Source organism: Aphelocoma coerulescens, chromosome 2 (genome assembly GCF_041296385.1).
Source record: "Aphelocoma coerulescens isolate FSJ_1873_10779 chromosome 2, UR_Acoe_1.0, whole genome shotgun sequence".
NCBI lineage: Eukaryota > Metazoa > Chordata > Aves > Passeriformes > Corvidae > Aphelocoma > Aphelocoma coerulescens.
In genome coordinates, this window is record NC_091015.1 from 103,965,352 (window position 1) to 103,990,100 (window position 24,749).

At 36.4% G+C, this 24,749-nt stretch overlaps 1 protein-coding gene across 5 annotated transcripts in view; it reads left to right on the forward strand.

The window, feature by feature from the left end:
• Positions 1–24,749, forward strand: part of GABBR2 (gamma-aminobutyric acid type B receptor subunit 2) — a 469,815-nt gene that overhangs the window by 225,591 nt on the left and 219,475 nt on the right. For all 5 annotated transcript variants that reach the window (XM_069004222.1, XM_069004224.1, XM_069004225.1 and 2 more), the window contains 3 exons: positions 4,007–4,072; positions 9,414–9,605; positions 10,735–10,971. In XM_069004222.1, the coding sequence (XP_068860323.1) occupies positions 4,007–4,072; positions 9,414–9,605; positions 10,735–10,971 (495 nt within the window). The remainder of the gene's footprint in view (positions 1–4,006; positions 4,073–9,413; positions 9,606–10,734; positions 10,972–24,749) is intronic.

Consider the following 24,749-nt stretch of genomic DNA (forward strand, 5'->3'; position numbering starts at 1 on the left):
TCAACAACACACTGGGATATTTTGCTGGGAAGACCAGAAGACTCAACTAACAATATATTAGTTATCTCTTGGTTTCTTCTTCAAAACAAATTAGTAAAACAATAATAAGCAATTATCCAGAAAATTGTTGTTCTTGACAGAAATATAAGGTTAGTTGTTGTTAGGTACATGTTAGACATGGAATTCAGCTATACAATTCTAAAAATGTTCATTCCTTTCTTCCACATATAAACCTCATATAAGTAAACTGGTATTTGCTTACCTGAAATAATTTTATTTTTACAAACACATTTAAATTATTGAAATTTATGATTATGGAATGGAAAACAGAAACATCTGGTATGATTTGCAGAAATATATTTTATATTTCTTTTGGTAACACATTAGTTTCTACTGCATTGATTACAGCCTCTTTGGACCACAGTTGAAAGGTAAATTTAAGCTTAAGGATATCTTTAAAACTCATTTTTGTGTTCAAAGAAAGAGATGCATTTGTACATCCATTTAAATGCTTGAAAATTCTAAACATGCACAGACAAATTGTATGGGCCATAACATTTCTGCTTCCAATGTTTTCGTATCTTGCATGTAGGACAAAAGAATTACCATCATGTTATGATGATGGGAGTTGATGTTGTCTAGTTCACCTTCACAATCAGTGAAGGTCAGAGGCTCATCTATAGTTCTTTAAGTGGACATCCAAGCATTTAGAAGGCAGAACATGTGGCTACCTCTATTGTCAAAGTTACCCAGCTTTGTGTAGATTTATTGATAACCTCTTGACTGTCAGATACATGGTAGAGAATAAGACAGAGTATCTGAGCTATTCAATTTAGGTATCTCATAAAGAGCCTGCCAAGACATTGACTTTTCCTGGCAGACGAGATATTGTAGCAATCCTTCTCTGGAAAGCTATATAATACAACACTGTGGTGTTATTCATTAGAAATGAGACAGATTAAAATCTGATCAAAGAAGGGAAGCTCTGAAGGCTGAAAAAAAATAGCTGCCTATTCCAGCAAAATGTGCATCACTCAAAAACTCTGAAAAGGCTAAAGAGTGTCTCGTGTCTAAGGCTGTTAGAAATGGTAGTGAAGGAGACAAGTTGTTCTTCATCCCTACATCATCTAAGATGTAGAGCATCTTAGATGTGTTGGTCCTCACTCTCTTCAGGGTTTATACTACTCAGCTACTGGTGCTACCAAAGACACTTTATATTTAGTAGCCAAATAGTACCCTCACCCATATGAAAGAAAAAAAGGGAGCAAAAGAGTAATTAATTTTTGAGGCTGTGCTATAGGCTTATTTTATAAAACATGTTTTTTATGCAGGGTTTGCCACAACTGCGAGTAAATGAAATGTAACTGTTCTTCATTTTCTTGTTTGAACTTCAGTCCATATGGAAACATATGTATTTCTTACTGAGGGGCAAAGCTTAAATGCTGATATTGCTACTGTAATCTCTGGGAAGAGTAAATATGACAGCTCACCATATGGCAAACGGTCTAAACATTGGTCTTTTTATGTAAGTACAGCTTAGAGAGTTGCCTTCCCCTGGGATGTTTTTAATCTTCTTGAAGATCACCTGCCTAATTCCATGAATTAAAACCTCTTCTGTCAAATATGTTTTACCTCCATGCAAGCAATTTACAGCTCTCTGGAAAAGAGACTTGACACTTGCTGGAATCCAGTGGGTGATTTCTTTGATTCCTATGAGGAAGTTCCACTGTGTTAACTTGCATCATTCTGCAAGGGTTGATGTAAAGGAATAGTATATCCCTGCAAGAAAACCATGCTGGTTTATAGTCATTTAACAGTATGAATGAAGGGGTAAAAAAGTTATGCCCAGCAAGCATGTGATGTATCTCTTTGCATGAGTCTGTAATGTGGACATTGACCCACAAGCACTGATACAAACCCAGCTCTGATACACTTCAGTGCAGATTTCATTATCCATGCAGATAAAACCTCTGCAAGGGACTGGAGCTATGTGCAATTGCATGAATTTGAAGCTTCAATGTCTCTCATGCGGGATGGAGCCAGCAGACCCAAGTCTGGAATCCAATGGATCTAGGCTTATTTGCAATCTTGAATGCAATTCTTCAAGAACAAATCTGGGGAAAACGTGGAAGGGGATGCAAAAATTTCAAGAGGAAGAGGCTGACTGAGGAGTGTGTCATCACACAGAGGAAGAATGCTATGCACAGAAGAGGAAGAGCTCTTGTATGGACTTTCCTAAATTAGCTCGTTCTGCTTGTGTTCTAACAGACAATTCCTTGGTTACATGATTGCATACTAAATTATGTGATAGTCAGGTGGAAGCAATGTCTTAAGGTGTGAAACCACACACCACAGATGCTGTGACTTCAGTCTGAATGTTGTCACACAGCCAGTGGGCAGCAGTGCTGCAAGTGCACGCTGGGATTATTCTTTATGAGGCCACATAGTTTACATCTTTTGGGTTTTTTTTAAAATTGGTTCTCATCATGTTATGAAATGGAAAGGAATTTCTTCAATTTTTAAGTTTAATTATTAGGTGCTGTGCCATTTATTTTTTAATCAAACTCTGCTACACTTTTTTTCAAATATTACGTCTGCATTTTTATGTTCAGAGCAGTCAAGTGAGTCAGAGCTGGGGTTCCAAGAATAACAAAATTATTTTTAAAATGTGAAAAATAGAAATCGTTGATGAGGTGAGGTTTTTTGTGTATAATTCCTAAATCTATTTATTGTCCTTACAAAAACTGTAATGCTATTGCTGTAATTTGTGTAATTTGTTTGTTTAGTTTATGTAACTTTGCTAATTTGTTTAAAAAGAATCTAATCCACTTGAAAAAGATTTACACTACTTTATCAGTCTGTGGCTAAATATAAAAATGAAGAGAAACAGGCTTACTGAAAATGCACAGGTTCAGAATGAGCAAAGTACATTACATTATTTCTGATTTAAACCGTGCTAAGAGTGACAATATTTTCATGGATTTAATTGCAGAAACATTCTAATATCTTATTCCACTGTCCATCATAATATTTTCTGCTGAACAGGAAATAAACATTGAAATTATCTGAACTAAAAATCTGACAAATTGATTTAATTAAAGCTTAAATGGTTTTTGCCACTGAAAATCATACTGAATCATATGTTTGTTTTTTCCTTGGAGAGGGAAAGAGCTATTAGTAATTCTAAACAGGTCTTATATGAAAGAAATGAAAAATTTGATTTGCTCAAGCTTTTGCTGAGAACTCTGCCTTTGTGTGAAAGAAAGGTAATGTGAAGTCATAAAAAGATATCTGTTCTGTGTTTTATGGATATTAGAAGTCATTTTTCCTGTTAGGAAGATGTTAATCCTGTTCCTGGAGAAATATTTTTCTCCATATGCTCCTGACTTTAGGAAGACTTTCTTAACATGTTTCTAAGTATGAAAGCAAAATTATGTCTTTGAACTTCAGTCATGGGTTCTTAAACGGTGATGATTTTTTTTGATGTGTGGAGGTAGGAGGGAGGAGAGAGGGAGTTGACAATGTGTTATAGTGGCTATAGAGATGATTTTATATGGGTAAAACCTTTAAAAATTACTAAAGCAGCCTTAATATCAAGGCATTTGATCTCACAAATCAAATTTCTTAATTCTACAGCATTATTTTATGCAAACAGTGAAAATTGTATGTCTTTAACTTGTAATATGCAAAATTGTAGAAGAAATATTGCAACGAAGCAAAAGAATATTTGATATTTTAGTGTTATTGAATACTAATATTTGACTGTAATATCAGTTTTACTCTCATTAGTGCTATAACTTAATCTTTTTCTTCAAACACCTCGGCTTTTTGTTGTCTTTTGTGGTACTTCAAGTTCTTGAACTTCTAGAAGGTGAAATAGTTCTGTATTAATTCTGTCTGCAGCTGTAATCTGTGCTAACTCCCTGCATGATCTGAATGGCCAATTAAAGGGGTGTCTGGAAGCTGTGACTGCATTTAACTACCACGTATTTTATTCAATCTGCAGGGTAACGACGTTCGGATAATCCTTGGCCAGTTTGATGAGGAAATGGCTGTGAAAGTTTTCTGCTGTGTAAGTAAATATATTTAATTGCGTATCACAATGAAGAATGTGCTGCATTTGAATAAAAAGTAACTTGAGCATAAACTTTTTTTCACGGAGTTCAGCTCTGTGAAGGTTTATATCCTAAAGAGAGGTTACACAAGCTTAGTTCCATTTCTCTTTCAGTAAAATACTTTGTACTTGACTTCAGTGGAATTTAGGCATAGACTGCGTGCTTAGCTTCTTCTCCCTACTTTCCTGCAGTGGAATTAAATGCCAAATCAAACTTGAGCAATGCTCTTCACATCAGATCCAGAGAAATACTTACATATGTAGCAGCAGATAGAGAGAACTGCAAGGTTTCAGTCTTGTCCAAGAGTTGTGTTCTGGATGCCTTTGTGTATGGGTTTTGCATGTTTTGCTTTTAAAGAATAAGAAATTCAAGCCAGTTCCTATACATCCTAACTCAGAAACACTAATTTCTGCTACCGAAAATGTTGCAAATTGTACAGTTGTCATTCCCATCTGACTCAGCGCTGTATATTTTACATGTATTACATGAAAGCAAATAGTAGTTGGTAAAAAATAAAGTTTTTTTGACCATAACAGTAAGACAAGCAAATATAAAATTCCCTATCCTCACCATTTGTTTGTGTGAATGTGCTGCAAACTTATCCACTGGTATTGCCATTGAAAGCAGAAGGATTAAAATGTGGATCTATACTTGTACTGGCCTGGAAAAAGGAATCCCAAAGAGGCAGATTTTAGTGGCCTAAATTTTGAATAGGTATTGAATTCATAGTCTAAATAGTTAGATTAATCCTGTATGATCCAAGAACACAGTAAATATAATGGAAAAGTAATGATGACAGCATCTAAATTTCAGAGGGTGTTTTTTAGTGTTCACTTAGCGAGAGAGTTACTTATCCTTGCAAAGAAAGGAAAGGCAGAAGTTCAAAATCTGAGTGCTACATGTGCCTCAGATGCATTTTGGCTCTTACTCAGCAGCTGTCCCAGTTGGTGGCAAAATTTGGAAAGGAGATTGTAGAGTATATTTGGAAGGAACAAAATCTGTTTTCATCCAAAAGGAAATGGAAAGTATTATTTTATTTTTCATTCTTCTCATCTCTGATAGGTCTTTGTATATAGATCTTTTTGTACTGCCATTTGAATTGGATTGACAGAGATAATCTCTTATTTTTTCATTCCTGAAAGAAATGATGGTCCTTTTGCAGCCCAGATCCTCGTCAGATCTCTTGGGGTTGGGCTGCATTTCCCCAGCAGAGGGGTCTTGGTCAGAATTATCTTCCAGTCCAACATTAGCAAGAGATTGGCCTCATTTATGCCACTGCCCTTAATTAGTAGTTGCATTCCTCTAGAATTCTCTTCCAAGTCCATGTGAGGCCACTGAAGAAATCCTAGCATTCCTTGGAGGGACAGGCTGTCCTTTAGACTGCATAGCTCTCATCTGAAGGGTTCCAGGGAGAGGATGTCTCTGTCACATGAGCGCAGCCTTCTGTGGCTACAGTTTGGTGTGAAAGTGGGAAATGTGCGTAACTCTGAGCAGTTCAAGGTGTGATGGCTGCTTCTAAAGTACATTAGTGTCAAAAATAATAAGGTGGATTTTTCTGGAGCCTGGAGAAATCTGGAAGATCATGTATTGAGGCTTGTATAAGTGTATTTATTTGGGAGTTTCAGCAGGAGACTGAATGAAGGAGAGGGCAGTTCTAAGTAGGTCATTTATATATTAATGCACTAAAATATGTCAGAAAGCTTGTTATTAGTCATAAAATATATTGTTGACTCATGCACTCCTACAGATATATGTCTAAGGGCACAATAATTTAGATATGTCAAGGTTTTTTAATTCCTCTTTTCCAGGTGTATCTTCAGACAGGTTTGAGTTGTGATTCCCTATTATATTTTGCGGGGTTACTGATGTCAGTCAGAGAAAGGCTTTGAGTTTGTTAAGGAAGATGTTTTTTCACTGGTGCAAGACTTTTTTTTTTTTTTTTTCTGATTGTGGTTATAACCTGAGTATTATTTGGTAATGACTTACGTAGGTGGTAAAATCTTTAAAGTCTGCCTCACTTTTCTGCCTGGATTCAACAGTCATATGCTGTGAAGTTTCCTCAGGACATCTATAGGAGTTTATATAAGATCATAGAATCATTTAGGTTGTAAAAGGCCTTTAAGATTACCAAGTCCAACCATAAACCCAGCACTCCCAAGTCCACCACTAAGCCATGTCCCTAAGTGCCTCATCTGCACATCTTTTAAATACCCCTTGGAATGGTGGCTCAGCCTCTTCCCTGCTCCCTGATAATCCTTTCAGTGAAGAAGTCTTTCCTAATATCCAATCTAAACCACCCCTGTTGCATCTTCAGACCATTTCCTCTTGTCCTATTCCTTGTTATTTGGAAGAAGAGACCAACATCTACACAATAAATGGACTAAAAGATAGCACAATTCAGTGGTAAACTTTAAAAGTCCTCCCAGCAGACTGGACTGGTTCAAGCCAAAGTGAATGATGGCAGGTATTTCCTGTAAGGATTTAAATATGCTTAGCTGTTCATTTATCACCAGTGTCAAAAACAGTGAGCAGTTTAAGTTCTATGGGAAATCTTGGCTTTATCATTCATTTTCACCTCAGTGGAAGGAATATGATGTTTTCTTGGAATAGAAATTAGGATCTTTTTGGTCAAAACTTAATTCTTCAACAATCAAAAAATTGCCAATAATTGTTTACTACATGTAAGAAATATCTCTTACAGGAATTTTTGTTGTAAATAAGCATTTATTTATGGATTCAAACAAGAATTAAAAGTTAAAAAAAAAAATTAGAATTCAGTTTCACAAGGGCAAAAATTGTCCATGACAGTTTCCTGGCTGCTTGACTGCAACTCAGGGCTTTGCATCCTACATAGGGCATGAGAGGAAGATAAAGGAAAATGTATAACTACTTTATGCTGTTCTGGTAGTACAAAGTATGTACAAACCTTCTTCAGCTTGGTTTTGTCTGCCAAAAAATCTTCCCCTTAGAAACTGAAACTTGCAAGAATTGGTCTGTGGGCATTCAAACAGTTCAAGACTGTTCCACACAACACAAGTTCCACATGTTTCAAGTAGTTGTATCTTTTAAGCACCAAAATTATCTCCATTTAGCAGAATCAACAGGGAGAAAATGGTGGCAAAAAAAGCATTATTTTGCAATAAGTCTTCTGGGACCCAAATACTGAAATGTCTGAATACTATTAACTGTGCTGTCACTAGAAAAATGACTGCATAGTCATGGTGCTCAACCTTAGAGGAGCTGATTTTCTTCCTTCTTTTGCCTTCCCCAGACTACCCTCCAAGCCCTGTCACTCCACCATATCTCAAAGGACAAGCTGACAGCTCTTAAAGTGTTCTGTTTTGGGTTTTGTTAAACCAGATTGTTGCAGAAATGTGAGAGTGTAACCAGCCTTTCAGGCAACCATGTTGGGAATGATCCCTTGTTTCCAGGATGAAATATCTGGCTATTTTGAAACTTTCAATTTTCAGCCCATTTCCCAGGGCATTCACAGATTATGCAGGAAACAGTACAAGTGCTTATGCAAACAGAAAATTTCCAACAGCTCTAATTTCAGAGTAGTTCACAGCCAATACTTTCTGGCAACACACAATTTGATACTTTAATCTCTATAGAGCAGGGAAAGCTATGTAAGATTGTCCTTCTCTAAAAGCACTATTCTGTGTCAATTTGTGTCCTCAGTGCTTTGAAAACTGTCAGATAAAAAACACTGAGTCACTGAAAGGTCTTGAATGACCTAACTGTATAATGAAAACTCTATTAGAAGAAAGTACTGCTATAGATGGGATTGCTATTTTCCTCGCAGGTGGACCTGGAATACAGTGTCTCCATAGCTGGGCAGGGGTGGAGGTGGGTAGGAGGACAGAAGCAGATGTGTTTCTGGAAGGGTAGAATTAAGCAAGAGAAAGACAAACTATTTATGTGGATTGTGGAATAAGTAATATATGAGATGCAAGACACAAGACTTCATACAAGACTTTCAAGCAGCCTTGTATACAAAGGCGTGAAATTTGATTTTGGCTGAACAAAAGCTTCTGCACCAGGGGCCAAATATATCTGCTTTGTGCACAATACTGTTATGAACTCGGCTGGCACCATTATAATAGACTTCACAGATTTAAAGCCCATTTTTAATTTGGGTATTAACATATTTAGGAGGCTGTCCTATTTCATATATTGTGCTATTGATCTTTACTTATCTGATAGGCTTTTCAAATGATCCTTGGGATACTTTTCAAAACAGTTATTTCTGAATGACTAATATGTCCTGTTTGGATTCTTATAATTTCCTCCCTTTGTAATATTATCTGTGAAAATGTAGCAGTTTTCCTGTTAAAAGCTCTAAGCTTGCACCATGTATTTCTAAAAATTAGAATTTTTATCTTAAGCCTTCTATCTCAAGCATTGTTTATATTAGGACCCAAAAAAGCATGAAACCTGCAGTTTTGAAATGGAGTCTGACTGAAATGTCAAAAGAAAAATATCTAGTTGCAAGACAGTGAGAGAAACATCTGAGTTAAAATTTGCTAATTTTGTCCTAGAGCACTGTTCCCAATCAAAAAGAATATTTGAGAATAAGTCAGCTTTTAGATACAACAGCATATGTGCCTAAGAAAGTATTTCTGTTTCCTGTTATGTATATCTGCTAAGTATTGAAAGGAGATAACTATCATCTCAGTATCTGGGATTACAGTGGGCTCTATTCAGTATTCCAACAATATAGAATTTCACATGAAGAAAAATCTTGCTGAGGAAAAAAAATAAATCATTAAGATTTTGCTTTATCTATTCACTATTCACTCATGCTCCTCAGAAGGAACTGCTAACTTAGTGTTTCTGTGGTTTGCTTTTTAGCACCGTCACCTAATTCACATTTGCCAGGTGTGGTTTGATGGTGCCTATGAGCCAAGTTTTCTTGTTAACCTAGTCCTTGGGTTGATATAAGGGTGATAATAACTTAGTTTAAATGTGGTAGCATGGTGGTCCTATCACTTATGTAGTAGTTGTGTCATGAAGAATTTTCTGTGCAAAAGTGTGCCTTCTGCTTGTGTTCCTCTTTAACTCCCTCAGTTCTAGAATACTGTTTCATTTTTCTGTTTCTGAGGAAACGGTCCATGAAGGAAAAACAGGGTTGTCATGTCCTGAATTCTATAGTCAGGAGTTTTCAAGAAAAGTGGCTTCCTTATTAGCCAGTAATTATTATAAACTGTTCAAAAAAAGTTAACAAAAAGCAATTGGTTTTATGTTCAATACCTCTATTACAGTGTCCATTATCTTTTCTGTTTTTCTTATTTGCAGGCTTATGATGAAGAAATGTATGGCAGCAAATATCAGTGGATTATTCCAGGGTGGTATGAAAATCTTTGGTGGGAATCCTGGATTAATTCCTCACAGTGTCTCAGCAAAAATCTTCTTGCAGCCATGGAAGGTTATATTGGAGTGGATTTTGAGCCTCTCAGCTCAAAAACTAATAAGACTATATCAGGAAGGGTTAGTATTTTTCCTCCATCTATTTTGTTATACCATCAGTTCTCACTGGTGTGTTGGCACAGTAAAGCACCAAGGAGGGAGGTGAAGCTAAAGGGTTCTTCTACCTACAGACCTGGCAGTCATCATAGTTAGTTTCACCACTTTCCACTAGTTTGCAATTTTAAAAGATTTGAAAATCAAATCTAATTCCCTACAGGGTAAGAAAGAAGTAAAGTCCATTCCTTCAAATCTATCCTCTTCCCCCACACAAACATTATAGTTAAATGTACATTAAAGTTTGAATTATAGTCTTTAGTATCATGTGCTGTGTCATGTCAAGTTAAATAGCTGAGCACAGAAACAGGAAACTCTTATATTTAAACCTATTCTGCAAACAGCCAATCTGAATGGTGATTTGTGCCTCTCAGAACTATGGGGCAGGAAGTGAGGCTTGTTTTAAATATAAAAATGTGTGGTGTTTCCATAAAGCACATAAGATTTTATCACATAATAAATCCATACAAACTCTGACCAATGAAGAACTGCGTCTGATTTTGATGCTTTTCATCTTTTTTTTCCATCTGCCTTTCATGCCTTTCTGAGTGAGCATGAAAGACAACTTTATGGAAAGGCAACTCATCATATGATAGCACACCAACCAGAATGTAGTGAACTTCTAAAATACAGACAAATTGCCACTCAAAATTTCATCTTGAGCAAACGGCTGCTCAAGTAAAGGTTATTCGATTTGTGTTACCCTGTAAAGCACAATCAGACCACTAATTTGCAGGGATATGGACTTATTCTCTGTTTTATGTATTATGGCTCACCAGTGTACAGTTTTGGCTGAACTGGAGCCTTTTGTACACAAGTAAAATAAAACAAGTTGTGATTTATACAGTGAGGCAGTACAACTGCTTTCAGTCTCTGTCTCCTAGTTCTGCTTTCCAATCTCACCAGCAGTTTTTAAGTCAGGCAAAACATGTTTTTTGTGAATTTTATTTTCTTTCATAATTTTTACTTTGGAGGCCATTTCTCTATTAGTTATGTACATCTCTAAATTGGAGGGTGCAATTTGAGGTGTCATTTTAGATTCAACTCTGTTAAATGTTAAGTATTGAGGTAAAACTGAATTTTATCTCCTCTGCAGACTCCACAGCAGTATGAAAAGGAATACAATGCTAAACGTGGTGATGGACAATCCAGCAAATTTCATGGTTATGCCTATGATGGAATATGGGTGATTGCCAGGACCCTGCAGCGGGCAATGAATTATCTGAATTCCACCAACAAGCACCAAAAAATTGAAGATTTTAACTACACAAATCACAAACTTGGCAAAATTTTTCTGAATGCTATGAATGAAACCAGGTTTTTTGGAGTAACGGTAGGTCCTCATCAGATAATTGTGGGATGGAGGAGGCCTGTGATTTTGTGCCAGTAGCTGAAACAAGTATTAAATATTAAGTACGCTTGAAAAAGAAACACAGTTGTATATTTCTTCTATCTTCAGAGCTTCCAGTTCTATTTTATATTAAAAATTAATGTTGTTGCCTTGAGACTCTTGCTTATTACCTGTCTTCAGATGCCAAGAGATGACACTGTACAATTCCTCAGTTATCAGATTTTTAAGCACGAATGTCATCTGAATTAACAAATCAGAGTGGTCTCAAGGGAATCACAAGTTTTGCAAGCTGCAGTGACCTTATAAGTGAATGTTTTAGCGGTTAAGGAGTAGCTGGAATGTGATCTGAAAATACTTTTTTTTCTCCATTATTTAGGTTTGGTACTAGGTTATAGTACACTAACTCTAGTGCTTTACATCCTAGATAGTCTTGCAACATACTTCAGTTGTGTTTTAAATTTATTTATAATTTGTGTTTTTTCACAGTCAAGTACAAAGTATGCTCACATTGACTCAAGAAGAACTGGTTATATACAGTAGTATTCTCATTCTGATTTCAATTGTACAGTTGGAAACCCATAGTATTTTTTTTTTTTTTTTAGAATTTGTTTACATTTCTCCTGCTTTTTGACAGAGTAAAACAGACCATAGGAGTGTGGCCTTAAAACTTCTTAATTGCTCGATTGTATCTGAGACAACATTAGTCAGAAGTTAGTGATGCATATGTGTTCAGGAGTCTGCAGAGCTCACCAAGTGAGATGAGCTAACTCCATTTCAGGGAGAATGGTCTTCACAGTTCCCAACAGCTGCAAACAAGGAATGTACTGGAACATGCTTTGTTGAGCAGTGTACTTGGACTGCAACATGGAAATTGGTGCAATAAGGAAATTGGTGTTTGAAGAAAAGTGTATTTCAGTGGTGCACAGAGGGATGTCTCCTTGCAACAAGAGCATGGAGGAGGTTGGAGGGAGCTGGTCAGATTCTATTCCCATGTTAGTTTAAACTGTCTTGGACATCAATTAACCTCTACACATGTTGAAGTAGCAGAACTATTGAATTGTCAGAAATTGGTTCAAGGAGGAAATGTCTACACAAAGACATCAACAAGGAGTAAAGGCTCAACCATTTGCTGTCTTTGTTAATTGCTGAAAAAGCTTTCTGTGACATGGTCCAATTGAAACTAATTCAGAATTTCTAAGTAAAAACCAACCATATGGCAAGACAATACTAGTATCTAGTTGCTTGCACAATTTTGCCTTCTTTTTACACTGAATTTGACTGAAAGTTTCAGTAAAATAATTTGTTATCCCATTGCATGCACAGTAGGACTGGATCTTTGATGAAGCTTTCAGACAGTAGCAGCTATGAAACAGACTCTGGAGGGACTGTCCTGCGTTATTCCACGTACAGAACCTATCAACAGCTTGAAACTGAATATTGCTATGTAGTTCCTTTTTTTTTTTTTTTTTTTTTTTCTTATCCTTTTTGCCTTCGGTTTAGTTTTGCAGACAATTATGGTGAAATTGATAGATTTCATTAGCATTGCTTAATTGCCCTTCACTGCTCCCCCTCCAACAAAAAAAAAAAAAACAGCAAAATCAAACCGAAAAAAATCTAAGATGTAAAGAAAGCTCTTTTTTATTAGTTTCAGAGACACCAGCAAAATCCCACAAGCATCCCTTTAGGGAGGGAATTCAGCTATGTTTACTTACTTTGTTGTATCAGGTATAATGGTTTTCAAAGAAATTATTGCATGATTATTCCCTGTATTTAGTACCTGTCTGAGGTGCTTGATAAAATATTTCTCTTTATCATTGGTCAACCAAGTCATAATGACAATGCGCAGCCCAAATCTGGTATTTGCAAGGATCATGCTTCCTGTAACTGTAATTCACAAAAAATTTTATTGAGAAAGATATGGAGAGAAGAAAATCTATAGGAACGACACTTTCTTAGGGCATAATTACAACATACGCTACTCAAGCTTTTCCAGACAGCATGGAGAAAAAGAGTTTTAGAGGAGATATTAAATATTTTGCATTGTGGTGTTCAGAAAGTTGAAGGAGCAGATTGATTCTTACCAGAAATACTTTTAAACTTTTTATTCTTCAGTTGAATAATTTGCTGTCATTTGTGACCTAATTTAAAACTTTCACTGGAATATGAGTTTTAAGTTTCAGAGTGCTAAATCTAATTTCATTTTTTTTCCAGAACATGTATTTTAATATAATCTTTTTACATTTTATTTTCAAAAACTTTTTCTAAACAGGAAAAGGACATTTCTTTATTCAAGAGTATCTATGCCAAATATAAAATAGGTTTCTGAAAAAAAAGAAGAAATAAAAGGAAGGACTAAATCTTATCAATATTCAAAAACTCATCCAATAATAAACTATGTTGTTATTTATTAGGTAAGAGGAGATAGACAAGAAGCTGTAGATAAGAATCTGAAACTGGAAAATCTATTAAGTAGAGGCATTTTTCTTTAAGCTTTCTGTGAATACGATATCAGAAACACTGTCATGTCATAAATAATAAATCCCTTTACCCAGTTTTCATTTTCTTTGAAATTATTTATAGAAAGCAACACCATTAAGGGGGGGGAGGAGGGGAGGGAGTTGGGGAATTTTTTAAACAATTTTGAAACAACTTGTTGGGATGAAGTGTGCTAGTTCCTGGTTTTACAGAATATCATTTTTTCAACTTTCTGTTCTTTTTTTCCTTTTAATTTTTTTTTAATTGTCTAGGAGACAGCATTTAGAAAACAGATAAGGCTATTGCCCAGAGACTTGACATGACAAATCCTATTTTTATGCATCAGAAACTCAATGCAAAATGTTATTTATTCTAATTCTGCTGTCAGAAATATATTGGAAGGGAAATTATGGCTATTCCTTAAATATTCCTGAGAGTTCTGCTCTCTTTCTGTTTTTTGTTTTTTTTTTTTTCTTAACAAATTGATTCCTTCTGTTATTTTGCCTTTGTGCTTATCAGATTTATAGGACTTGTAGTCATGTCAGTTACCATATAAATTCCTTGTGTATTCTGAATACAGAGCAAGGAAACATAAACATGGTGATTTATCAGAAAAGAGTAATACAGCTATCTGCTACACTTTTTAAAAGATAAACTGGATACTGTTTTACAGGTGGAAAAGGATTTTGTGATGAGAAGTGGAAACCAAAAGACCTGCAAGGGTGTTCCTACAGTTTTGTTAATCTGAATGTCCTAATTCTGGAGTCAGATTCACTGGTGTTGGCCATTTTCCAATTGAGTAAGCATTCTGTGGTTAGAATGGCCCCTCTGCAATGACCAGCTTTCAGGACAGGAATGCTTTTGATTTGGGACTAACTTGGCTTTCATGGTGTGCATTTTTCTAATTCCTTGGTTATCTGATCACTTGATTAGTTATAAATTAGGAAGTTGCTGAAATAACAAAACAAAGGATTTTGATTTTTTTTCCCCCTTTTCTCAATCCAGATAGAGACAGTTGTATAAACTGATTGCAACACTACCCTAATGATTTATAAAGTGCAGGTCCTGTTTCCTTGCTAAATATATTTCTCTTCTCAAATAGTACACGTTCTTTCTGTTAAGTTTCATAAAATGAAAGATAAGAAAAGAAGTATTTACACGGGGGTTTTTTTGACACAGTTTAGATGTCTGAGGAGGTCCCTTATGTAGTTGATAGAGGCACTGGAAGCAATTTAGATTTGGAGGACCTACTGAGGTCTCTGTTGAACTGTTACTACTTTGAATCAGTACATAGTGATAAAGTGATGGGAAGAAAAATATATGTCTGGGAGATGAATTTATCTGCATTTCAATTATACAGCATTTTACAGCATGCTACCTATAACGTGTTCATCGTGTATGTGTGAAAGCTGAGGAGAATTTTCCACAGAGCCAGAATAATTCTCCTAAAGCAGATGTTTTGTTTGTCTAAGGGATAATTAAAAAAAAAAAAAAAAAGGAGAAGAAAAGTCAAACTTTATTTTGTGCAATGCTACCATAATGTAGCTTGCAGGCTTAATAATTAATAAAGAATTAGTGCTGTCTTCTCAGGATACCAAATCATATTTAGTGTATGCTGGATCAAAATCCTTCTAGAGAATAGAAGGATTTTGTTTTAGTCATTTTTTTGCCTTTTTTTTTCTCTTTGTAGAGACTATGTATGACACAGTAACTTAAATTTACAGCAATGTTTATATTTATTAGCAAAAAAATGTTGGTTATACTTGGAAAGATGTCATAGAATTGTTTAGGTTGGAAGGGACCTTAAAGGCCATCTAGTTCCAACCCCTCTCAGGGCCCAATCCAACCTGGCCTTGAACACTTTCAGGAATAGGGCATCCACGATTTCTCTGGGTAACCTGTTCCAGTGCCTCAGCACACTCACAGTAAAGAATTTTTTCCTAATATCTAATCTAAACCTGGCCTCTTTAAGTTGGAATCCATTTAACCTTATCTCATCACTACATCCCCTTGTAAATAGTTCCTCTGCAGTTTTCTTGTTGGTTCTCTTTAGGCACTGGAATGCTGCCATATTGAATGCCACATTTGTTCTCAGGATATTAGAAGTTTGTTTTGGCTACATGGGGGAGACAAGTAGTGGGAAAAATACAGTTCATGTTGGAAATAATTTTTGATTCTTTTTTTATTCAAAACATGACACTCTAGTTAAAAAATGTTTTCCCGTAATTTTCTATTTGCTTCACCTTTGTCACTGATGTGAAGTCATGAATGTTACTATTCTCACTGATTTATGCCTGAACTGTTGCAGTGGGGTATTCTGCTCATTGCATTTACTGCTATTATCTGTTATTATAAATCAAGTTTCAAAATTGTTAATTTATTTCTCATCCTCATGACCTTCTATTATTTCCATGTAATGGAAAAAGAATTGCAGTGGAGGAGTGAGAAAATTAAATACAGCGTTGTCTTTTCCTTTTATGTCAGCCAGAGACTAGCACAGTAGGATAAAATTCCATCACAGTAGCTGCTGAACAATTGAAAGCACAGCCATGAAATAGCTTTCAAGTCTGTCCCTGGCATCCTGCATTTCAATGTATCCAGTCATATTTCATAACCGGAAAAATGCTTATTTATATGAAATTTGCTTTGTATTTTGATGCTGATTATTTCTGAAGATTTATCTTAGCAGCTTGCCTCCAATTTCCAGGCTTCAGTAGCCACTGCATTGTACAGGAATCTCAGAAATACAGGACATGTTAGCAACAGAATAAGAACAGGGAGAAAGTATTTATTTCATGTCATCCTGGAAAAATAACATACCCAAGATGGTTAAATTAAAAAAACATGTCGGTCTTTGGCAGAGAATCAGATAAATTAGCATGGACTTCAGCAGGATGAACTTATGCTTAATATGGGAGTCTAACAAACATTTCTGTTAGTAGCATTCATCAATGCAGCTAATTTTGCATGTACAGTTCTGAATTAAGCCTCGAGAGCTATTTATACCTACAGTTAAATTTTCTTTGTTGGCATGGCTGAGGTAGGGTGAATAGTAAAAGTAGTGGGGGGAGGGCAGAAATTTCAATCAAACAATTTCTTGTTAATCTAAAATAGAGCTTTAAAAGTACATTTAATTTTATAAAGGGGGGGTAGAGGTTTAGTGTGCAGTGGAATACTTAACACTATAAAGACATCTGTTACTGAGAAATGCTTTTGAATGTTCAATCAAATTTGACTTAATTTTGAGCATTTGAAAATTTCTTGGTTGACATTAACCATAATTGGGTGATTTGAGGGAGTACAACAAGCTAGCAAAATGCATAGTCTGGAAACTATATATATGTATGCACACACATGCACATGCTCACAACCCCACTGACTCTTGGCAAATCTCAGGTTTTTTTGCACCTGACCCCATGAATGTGAACTATTCTGAATTTAATGCCTTGCTTTGCCTTTTCATTTTACAGAACTTGTTTCCTGGTAGGACATTTCTTGTGTAGCACAAAAAATAAAATTATTTGGGATCTGGCTGTGTGCAAGGCCCCCCACAGAGCTTTTTGGTTTTCTTGAACCTTGAACCTCAGTTTACCAGAGAAGAGATAAACATGGTGAATCTCTGACTTCCTTACTCCCTCCTTACTTCCAGTGCATTATCCAACTCCCATGAACATGTGAGATCAGTGCAGTGGATTGGTGAACTAATTTGCTCTCTATGTGACCAGCTCATTTAGGAGACCCCTCAAAGTAGAGAGCTGCTAAACTAAGCCATCAGCAAGTTTCCATAAGGTCATAAACAATGTTTGCTCATTAGGAAAATTCATTGCAAATGTTTTCATCTGACAACAGTGTAAAACTGCATACAAAAGGAAATCCTAACTTTTTAAAATGAGAACTGAAATTAGCTGTGACATTTCAAAGATTAGCCCTCAAGCTAACCAGCAGTTGACGATTTAATAGTTACAGTAGGTGTCAAATAAAAAAGGCTTTAGTCTGAAGTTGTAGAACACTTCCTGTAGCATCTGTCATTTTAATAGCTGGATATTTGATGAAAATAAATGAACAACATACATTCATAGAAAAGCTAGTGAAACATTTTCTGGCTAATATCTCTTAGCTTCCTCTGCTTTGTATTTAATTTTGTTTGCATCTAAACAGAGTTTAACATAATGCTTAATATGCCCTAGAAGCTGTTTGGTGCTACTTTGTGTACAAAGAGTGGAAGTCCCTACAAATAAAAAAGAAACAAAGCTCAAGGGAAGGTGATTGCACTGTCTAAGTAGGGGTGCAGGTTTGTACTTCACAGAGTAGTTCTCTTCAAGCTTTTAAAGAAAGCACATTTCAGTAGTACCACAACCTTGGTTTTTTTCTGAAGTGTGATTTATTTTGTAGCTGTTTGTTTCTAATCCACCTTTGGTTTATCTTTTGGGAGTGCTTTCTTTCTTTTGTTTTGTCTTTCTTGTCTGTATTCCTTGAATTTGTAGGATGAAAAGACTAAAGAAAAAAGTTACAGTTATGAAATGTGGAAGCTCTGTCCTGCTCCGGATCAGCAGCTAAGCTGGGAGAGGATATCGATGGTTTTAAAGCAAGTTTTCGAGACAGTTTTTTCCTTCTCCGGTTGGGTTTGCCTGAAGTTGGTACAGAGGGCTCTTTGAAAACAGCAAGATACTGAAAGAGTGGGCAGTGTATATGTGTTGGACAAGCAACACGGAACTGCAAGTTCTGGTGTCTGCTGAATAAGCAGGACATTGGTTTTCCAGATGATTAGATGGCCTTTTGTGTTCTACTTGGTAGCACTACTAGGTAGATTCCTTTGCCACCTCTTAAACATCTATCAGAGAAAGAAAGAAAAATATCATGTACCTTCTATTGTTGCTTTAAAGCCCTGTGCCCTGCTTCACCAAGTTTTTTTATAAGAGATAGGAAATGTTGTGGGCCGACTGAAAAAGGGTGATAGGATAAAATTCTACAGACACTTACGGAGAAATTTCCTGCTTGCAACAAATGTACCATTGAAATACCATCTCCTAAAAATAATAGAAAACCTGTAGTAGCTCTATCCCTCTGTACTGTGGCTTCAAACCATGTCAATATTTTGTGATCAATGACAGATGACACATCAGTGTGGATCTCAGATGATGATCCCAAATCAGCAAGAAAATGTCAGCACCTCTCTTCATCATATACAAGGAAAGGATTTGCAATACATGCTATAAGAACTGTTTTGACAGAGTCTCTCCTTCAATAATTACCCAAAATGGAAAATATGGTGAAAGGCATGTGGTGTTGACAATGTTGCAAATTTCTATATTCCTGTTTAAAATTTCTCCATTTCTGGCACTGAAACAGCAGGTGTAACCTCCCAAAGGAAGGATTAAAACATTGCTGTAAAGGGAGGTGCAGAAGGAAAGTGAAGTGTGATGGGGAAGGGAAAGTCTGAACTGCTTTAGCTGCACTGGGACCCGGTGCAGTTCTCGGTAGCTGTTGTAGCACATAGTGTGTCAGTCAGTACAGCAGCCTAGCAAACAACTGTCTTGAGAGCTATGATCACATCATGTAGGTTAAAATTATTTCAAGCCCCTTTCAGGTGATGTTGTTTGTGAAGGAAGATTGCTCCTTCCTCAAGAGAGAAATAACTTGAGTGCAGAAGGAGCAGATGAAGTGTCAGCTGGGTCTGCGTTCTGGGTAGAGAGGCCCTGGAGAGGACGACATATCCACAGCTATGTTCCTAACCCACACACATGTTTTTTTAAGAACAGTGATTCTGGGAAGGGAGGCTGCAGAAGAATGGGTATTTAGGAGAATGTAATGGGAAGGAAAAATATTTCCTGGAAGGCTCTTTTCTAATCTGCATCACTGAACAGTTCTGGGTTTCCAGTCTCCAGTGTCTCTTGTTCTAGTTCTGATTTGTTTATTAGTGCTTAGAGTTTAATGAACATCTTCTTACCTGACTGTGCTTTTCTTGAAACTGATTTTACTGTCTTTGTTGAAGAGCAGATCAGTAAGAGATTATGTCAATTCCACAGAAATATGTCCAGATAAGACAGGTGTGCATGGGCCATGTGTTTAGTAGCTGGGCCAGATAAGTGTTTACTAGATGGAGCTTGATGGTCTTGAAGAGCCAGTGAGTCTTTTTTATGGTTACCTGGCAGATGGTGTGTGACTCAGACAGCTGCAGGCCGGTATAGGCATAGCTGAACCATACTTCCAGGTGTGTATTTGCAGATGATCCAATGAAACTTAGGCAAAAAAAAAAAAAAAAATCTATGAATTATGGGCATTCCAGAATAGCAGTGTTTTTCAGTGGTACAGTTATTCTCGCATTTGGTGTCCTTAAGAGAAGGAAAAAAGATGTATGGCAAATTTAGGGATGCTACTGTTTCTACCGATATGTCTCCATTTAAAATTACAAGCAAGGGCATCTTACATGGATATTTCCAAGCCCTCAGCTGCTCAGTGGCTTGGGGATGAAAACCACCAAGCAGAGCCTTGAGGTGCAGCATATTGTCTCAGTGGGGACAGTGGTCAGAACAGCAAGATTAGGTATCCTGCATCAGCCTCAGTCTGTAAACTCTTCCCTCAGAGCTACCTCTGATTTATCTCCCTTCCCTCCTAGAAGAGAGCACTGCAGAAGTACCTGGTTTAGCTTAATATTTGGGATGTGAGTTCTTTTCTGTCATGAATCTAGAGTTAAAAAGCTATTATTTTGGAGTTAACATATTTTAGAAATAGTATAAAACTGAATTCCTGAGTGCTTGAGGGAATTGCAGTTCTTGTTTTATTTTCCACAGGAACAGATGTTAGCCCTGCTGCCTTGGGATTGTTCCAGCTCTGGTAATTCTGTTCTGTGTACCTAAAACTCTCACTGAGATTTCAGATGGATGAGGAAGTTATTATTTACTAGCTTTTCACCAAGAGTCCTCTGGGACAATAAATGCCATAAAGATGCAAAATTTTAGTATTACTGTTCTCCCTTTTCTGAGACTTTAATTTTATTATTATTATTTCACTGTACAGGCAAATTATAGTAAGATTTTGCTGGTTTTATCTTGTTCTTGTTTAATCAGTGACAAATCTCTTTGAGGAGGCGGTTCTTACCTAGCAAAGTGCTCTAATAAACAATTTGCAAATATAACTCAAAGCATTATTCTAAAATCCTTTTTGCTCACAGAAATTGTAGCAGAAACTTTTTTTGAAATGCTGTCCAGAATTAGTCGAGCTGTTCTAAGAGTGCTGATCAGGTGTAGTGCTGTAAGTTAGTAATGAATGATTAAACTCAAGAGCCTGTTCAAGTGCATTTGGAGAATGTGTTGAGTGTACTAGGTGGAATTACATGACTCAGATGTCAAATAACTGTGAGCGATTAAAACAATGTGGTGGAATGTAGCAATTTAAAAATAATGTCTAGTGATGACTATAAGAGCCTGCAACTTTAAGAGCAGACCATGTAAGTCAAAGAAATGTTGAATATTTTGGTGATCAGGTATGCTCGTTGTATATGTTCTTTTGGCTCCACAGTGTAATTCTTTACTGGGTATCAGATGGCTGGGAATATGAAACATGGAGAAAGATCAACGAGAAACTTCGAAGCGTAAAAATAATATTCTGCAAGCTGAAGCAATAGGAAGAATATTCATAAGCCAGTTTGTTGAAATCTCAAAGATATGTTTTCTACTGTTCTTTGAAGAGTTGTCATCATACTACTCTAAAATCTTCTCAACATCTGCTTTTCTTGAGAGTTTAAAGAATAAGTAAAGCTCATAAATGATAAACACTTTTTTAAGTATGCTAAGATCTGAAAGCAGGTTCATTTAGTAAATAAATTCTGAAGTATAAAATTAGTTCTAACCTGCTTATTTTTATCCTTTACAACACTGTTTTGGATACTCTAAGTAAAGAAATAAAATATATACATTTTCTATGACAAGTATTGTACCATATTTGCAAAGATCTATTGATTTAGGTAAATTGTATTTCTCTCCATTTTTGAATAGTTGCATGGCAAACTTTAATTTATGTTCTACTTTCATCTAGGTTACCCCATCAGTGGGCAATTTTAAAAGGCTTTTAAATGGAGCCTGCTTTGTCTTCAGCGAAAGTGACCAACATTGATGTCACAAGACTTAGAATTTATCTTGATAGGAAATTTTGTGTGCACCTAAAAGCAAAATTTTTCCTTGAGGAATATTTTGCAATGTAACATTTTTACTTTATGGCCAGTAAAAAAACCTTAACTTTTGAAACTGTATTTTAATTTTCTGTTCACACTGAGCACTTCTGAGTTTTTAGATTCACCAATTAACATATTCTCCACTGTTGTTAATCTTTACAACAGCTCTAGGCAAAAATATTATGTGACTTGAACATCACATTTTGCTGAGTGCGAATCCACCTGCAGTGTTAAGAGTGGTGTTATTAGCTGACTTAGCCTGGAAATGCTCTGAGGTTGTCAGGTCTGATGTTCAATGGATTATATTTTCATACATCACTGCTCCTCTTTTCTGGCAGTCATGATTTCTATGATGAACTAGTTTTCTTCCTTGGAGAGGTGCTCCAGTTGCAAATAGGATTCTTGGAGCCTGCAAGCATTTTAGTAAAACACAGGAAAATTAAAGTACTATAATGGCATTTATTGCAGACAAATGCACAGTACATTTTCAAATAGTTTTCTAGTATTTTTGGAGTCCGCTTTTAGAACTTCTGTGTTTGCTACCTTCTGCTCTTCTCCCCACCATTTTCTCATAGGAGGTTGTTCTCTCAGTTGCTGTTGCTGCTGAGGATGGCTTCAGCATTTTCTAGCCTCTGATAGAGCAACATAAAGATAGGTTTTTTTTAAGATTTCATGAAACAAAAGAGATCTTGCACTTCAGTAGAGTATATGGCATTGTAGGATTTCCCTCGTGGAGTTCTTCACATATTTGGAAGGCGATGAAGCAGAAAGTGCAGCAATGTCCTTGATGGAGCCTCTTCAGTATAGGACGACATGTTCCACTTGGGCTGCATCCCAGCTTCATGACAGTTCTGCCATGACAAAGCAGGCTGAGACCAAAGGCAGCACTTGGAAAAGTAAAGTAGTCTGCCTTTTCGTTTTTGTTTTTCCCACCACCACCCCCTCCCCCCCAACCACCTCATTTCAACAATTTGTAGGTATTTCTATTATATACATTTTAGAAAAATAATCCTGCAATTCAGGCTTCTACATTATTATCCACTTTATCTCTGGTCCATAGTGACAGCTGAGGTTGTTGTCATATGAAAATATGCTTTGGCCCTGGACAGGAATCAGACTTTTCTCTCATTTTTTTATGAACAATTTTCATCAAATCTGGGACCTGTTGTGCTTCACTTGTTGAACCTTTCTGTGTGGCAGTAATTTTTCCAGTTTTGTAATTTGTATTGACCTCAAATGCACCAAAACTCATAACCATGCCTCCTACTAACCACTGTCAGAAATCAGATTATTCTTTTAGAACATGGTCTATAAAGAAGTTCACACATTTCTCTGTTGTTGATACTTTTAACAGCATCTATATTTTTATATATCAGCCTCCAACATCTAGCCAAAGTTTCATGAAACCTTTTTGTCTCTGCTAAAAAATCTTTCTGTCTTTCATCAAGAACTTCTCAGACTGCTTTGACATTAAACCTTGTATATGAAACTAAGACAACCAGAGCTGTATCCAGCTCTCTCACTTATGTGTGATCAAACCTTTTTGGCTGAGTGACCCTTCATCCTGAGCATAACCTGCACAGTTTCTGTGTGATGCCACTTATTTAGTATCAGTAGGTGTTATAACAGGTAGTTAGATGAAAACAACCCAGCTCTAACCAAAACAAGATAATTTGAGTACAGAGTGAATTCACAGTTAAACAATATCGTAGATTGTGTGAATAAGCTGTCCAGGGCTGATGTTTTCTTGTCACTGCAGAGTACAGTCTATATGCTGCTTGGTGACATGTAAAATTCTGAGTGTAATTGTAATACTGACAAACTGAAGAATTTTCAAGAGCAACTCAACACAAATCAATAGATTATATAGAATTATTTGAGGGAAGAGTGGTCCATAATAGCGCATTTAAAAATCAACATGGTTTTCCATCTATGATGATTGACATAGGGGTTTTTGTCTGCATAAATTAGCTATGTAAGAGCCAAATCTTTAACTGGAAATCTTTGAAAAATAAAGTTACTATTTTACAGTTTGTAAATTCTACAATTTTTTTTACCTCACAAATTGTGCCTCCAAAACTTATGGTGAAATTCTTCTGCCTGTGCAATTTCAGTTTTGCCTCATTCATTGTGGCTGTTGAATTAGACAGCGGTTCAATTGTTTTTGACTGTATAATTAGGATGACGTGCGTAAGCAGTCATCATTGTGAGTGCTGCAAAGTAGCCAGAGCTAAAAGCCACAGCCAGAAACTGCAAAGGATATTGTCCCTGGAGTGAGAGACAGCAGCAGAGCCTGGCAACCTTCCCTCCCTCCCTCCCTCAGCCACCCCCAGTGAAGGACAGGGTCCCGCTCCATGCAGTGAAGGAAATAGCCTGTTGATTTGCTTGTGGAGTCTCAAGCACTGAAGGTCTTCCCTTAGGTGGCTTCCTTGTCCTGCATGCTACTGCTTGGCTTGCTTTCTGATATGCTGCTGTGTTGCTGCATTTGCCCGGTGACTACAGCTTCACCATGTTTGTGTTGAGCTGATTTGGTTAAAATGTTCTTCAGGAGTTACAAAGGGGAGAGGAAGCTTCAGTGGTCAGAAGTGCATGTGAATGTGAATTCTGTGAGACAGAGGTAAACTTCTGTAGCCTGGAGGTTCTTGTTCTGCTGAACTCAGATGTTTGCTGCAGGCCAGAGAAGCATGTGAACGTCTCCAAGAGAGGTTGCAATGACATATTCTGTTAGATATTCTCAACACTGAGTTTTCTAAGATCACAGTCAAATCTCATAAATTTTATTATTGGTGCTTTCATTATGAATGACATTGAAGACTGACATTTGAGACACAAAATATCTAGCTTGTCAGTTAATTTCCTTTTTTTTTTTTTTTTAATTAAAATCTTTCCTTGGTGTCAGGCTATACAGTTTCTTCTCCATTATAACAGTTTCGTTGATATAGGAGCAAGGCAAACATATAAGAAGAGCAATTATGACACCACAAAATTTGATTGGGGATTAAAAGTATAAATTGCCTGAGGTAAGAACACATAGATCAGTTAAATTGCATCTAGAAATAAATCAGTCAAGCTATGCATACAGCTGAGGGATAATTGTTTGCTGGTCCCCTTGGAT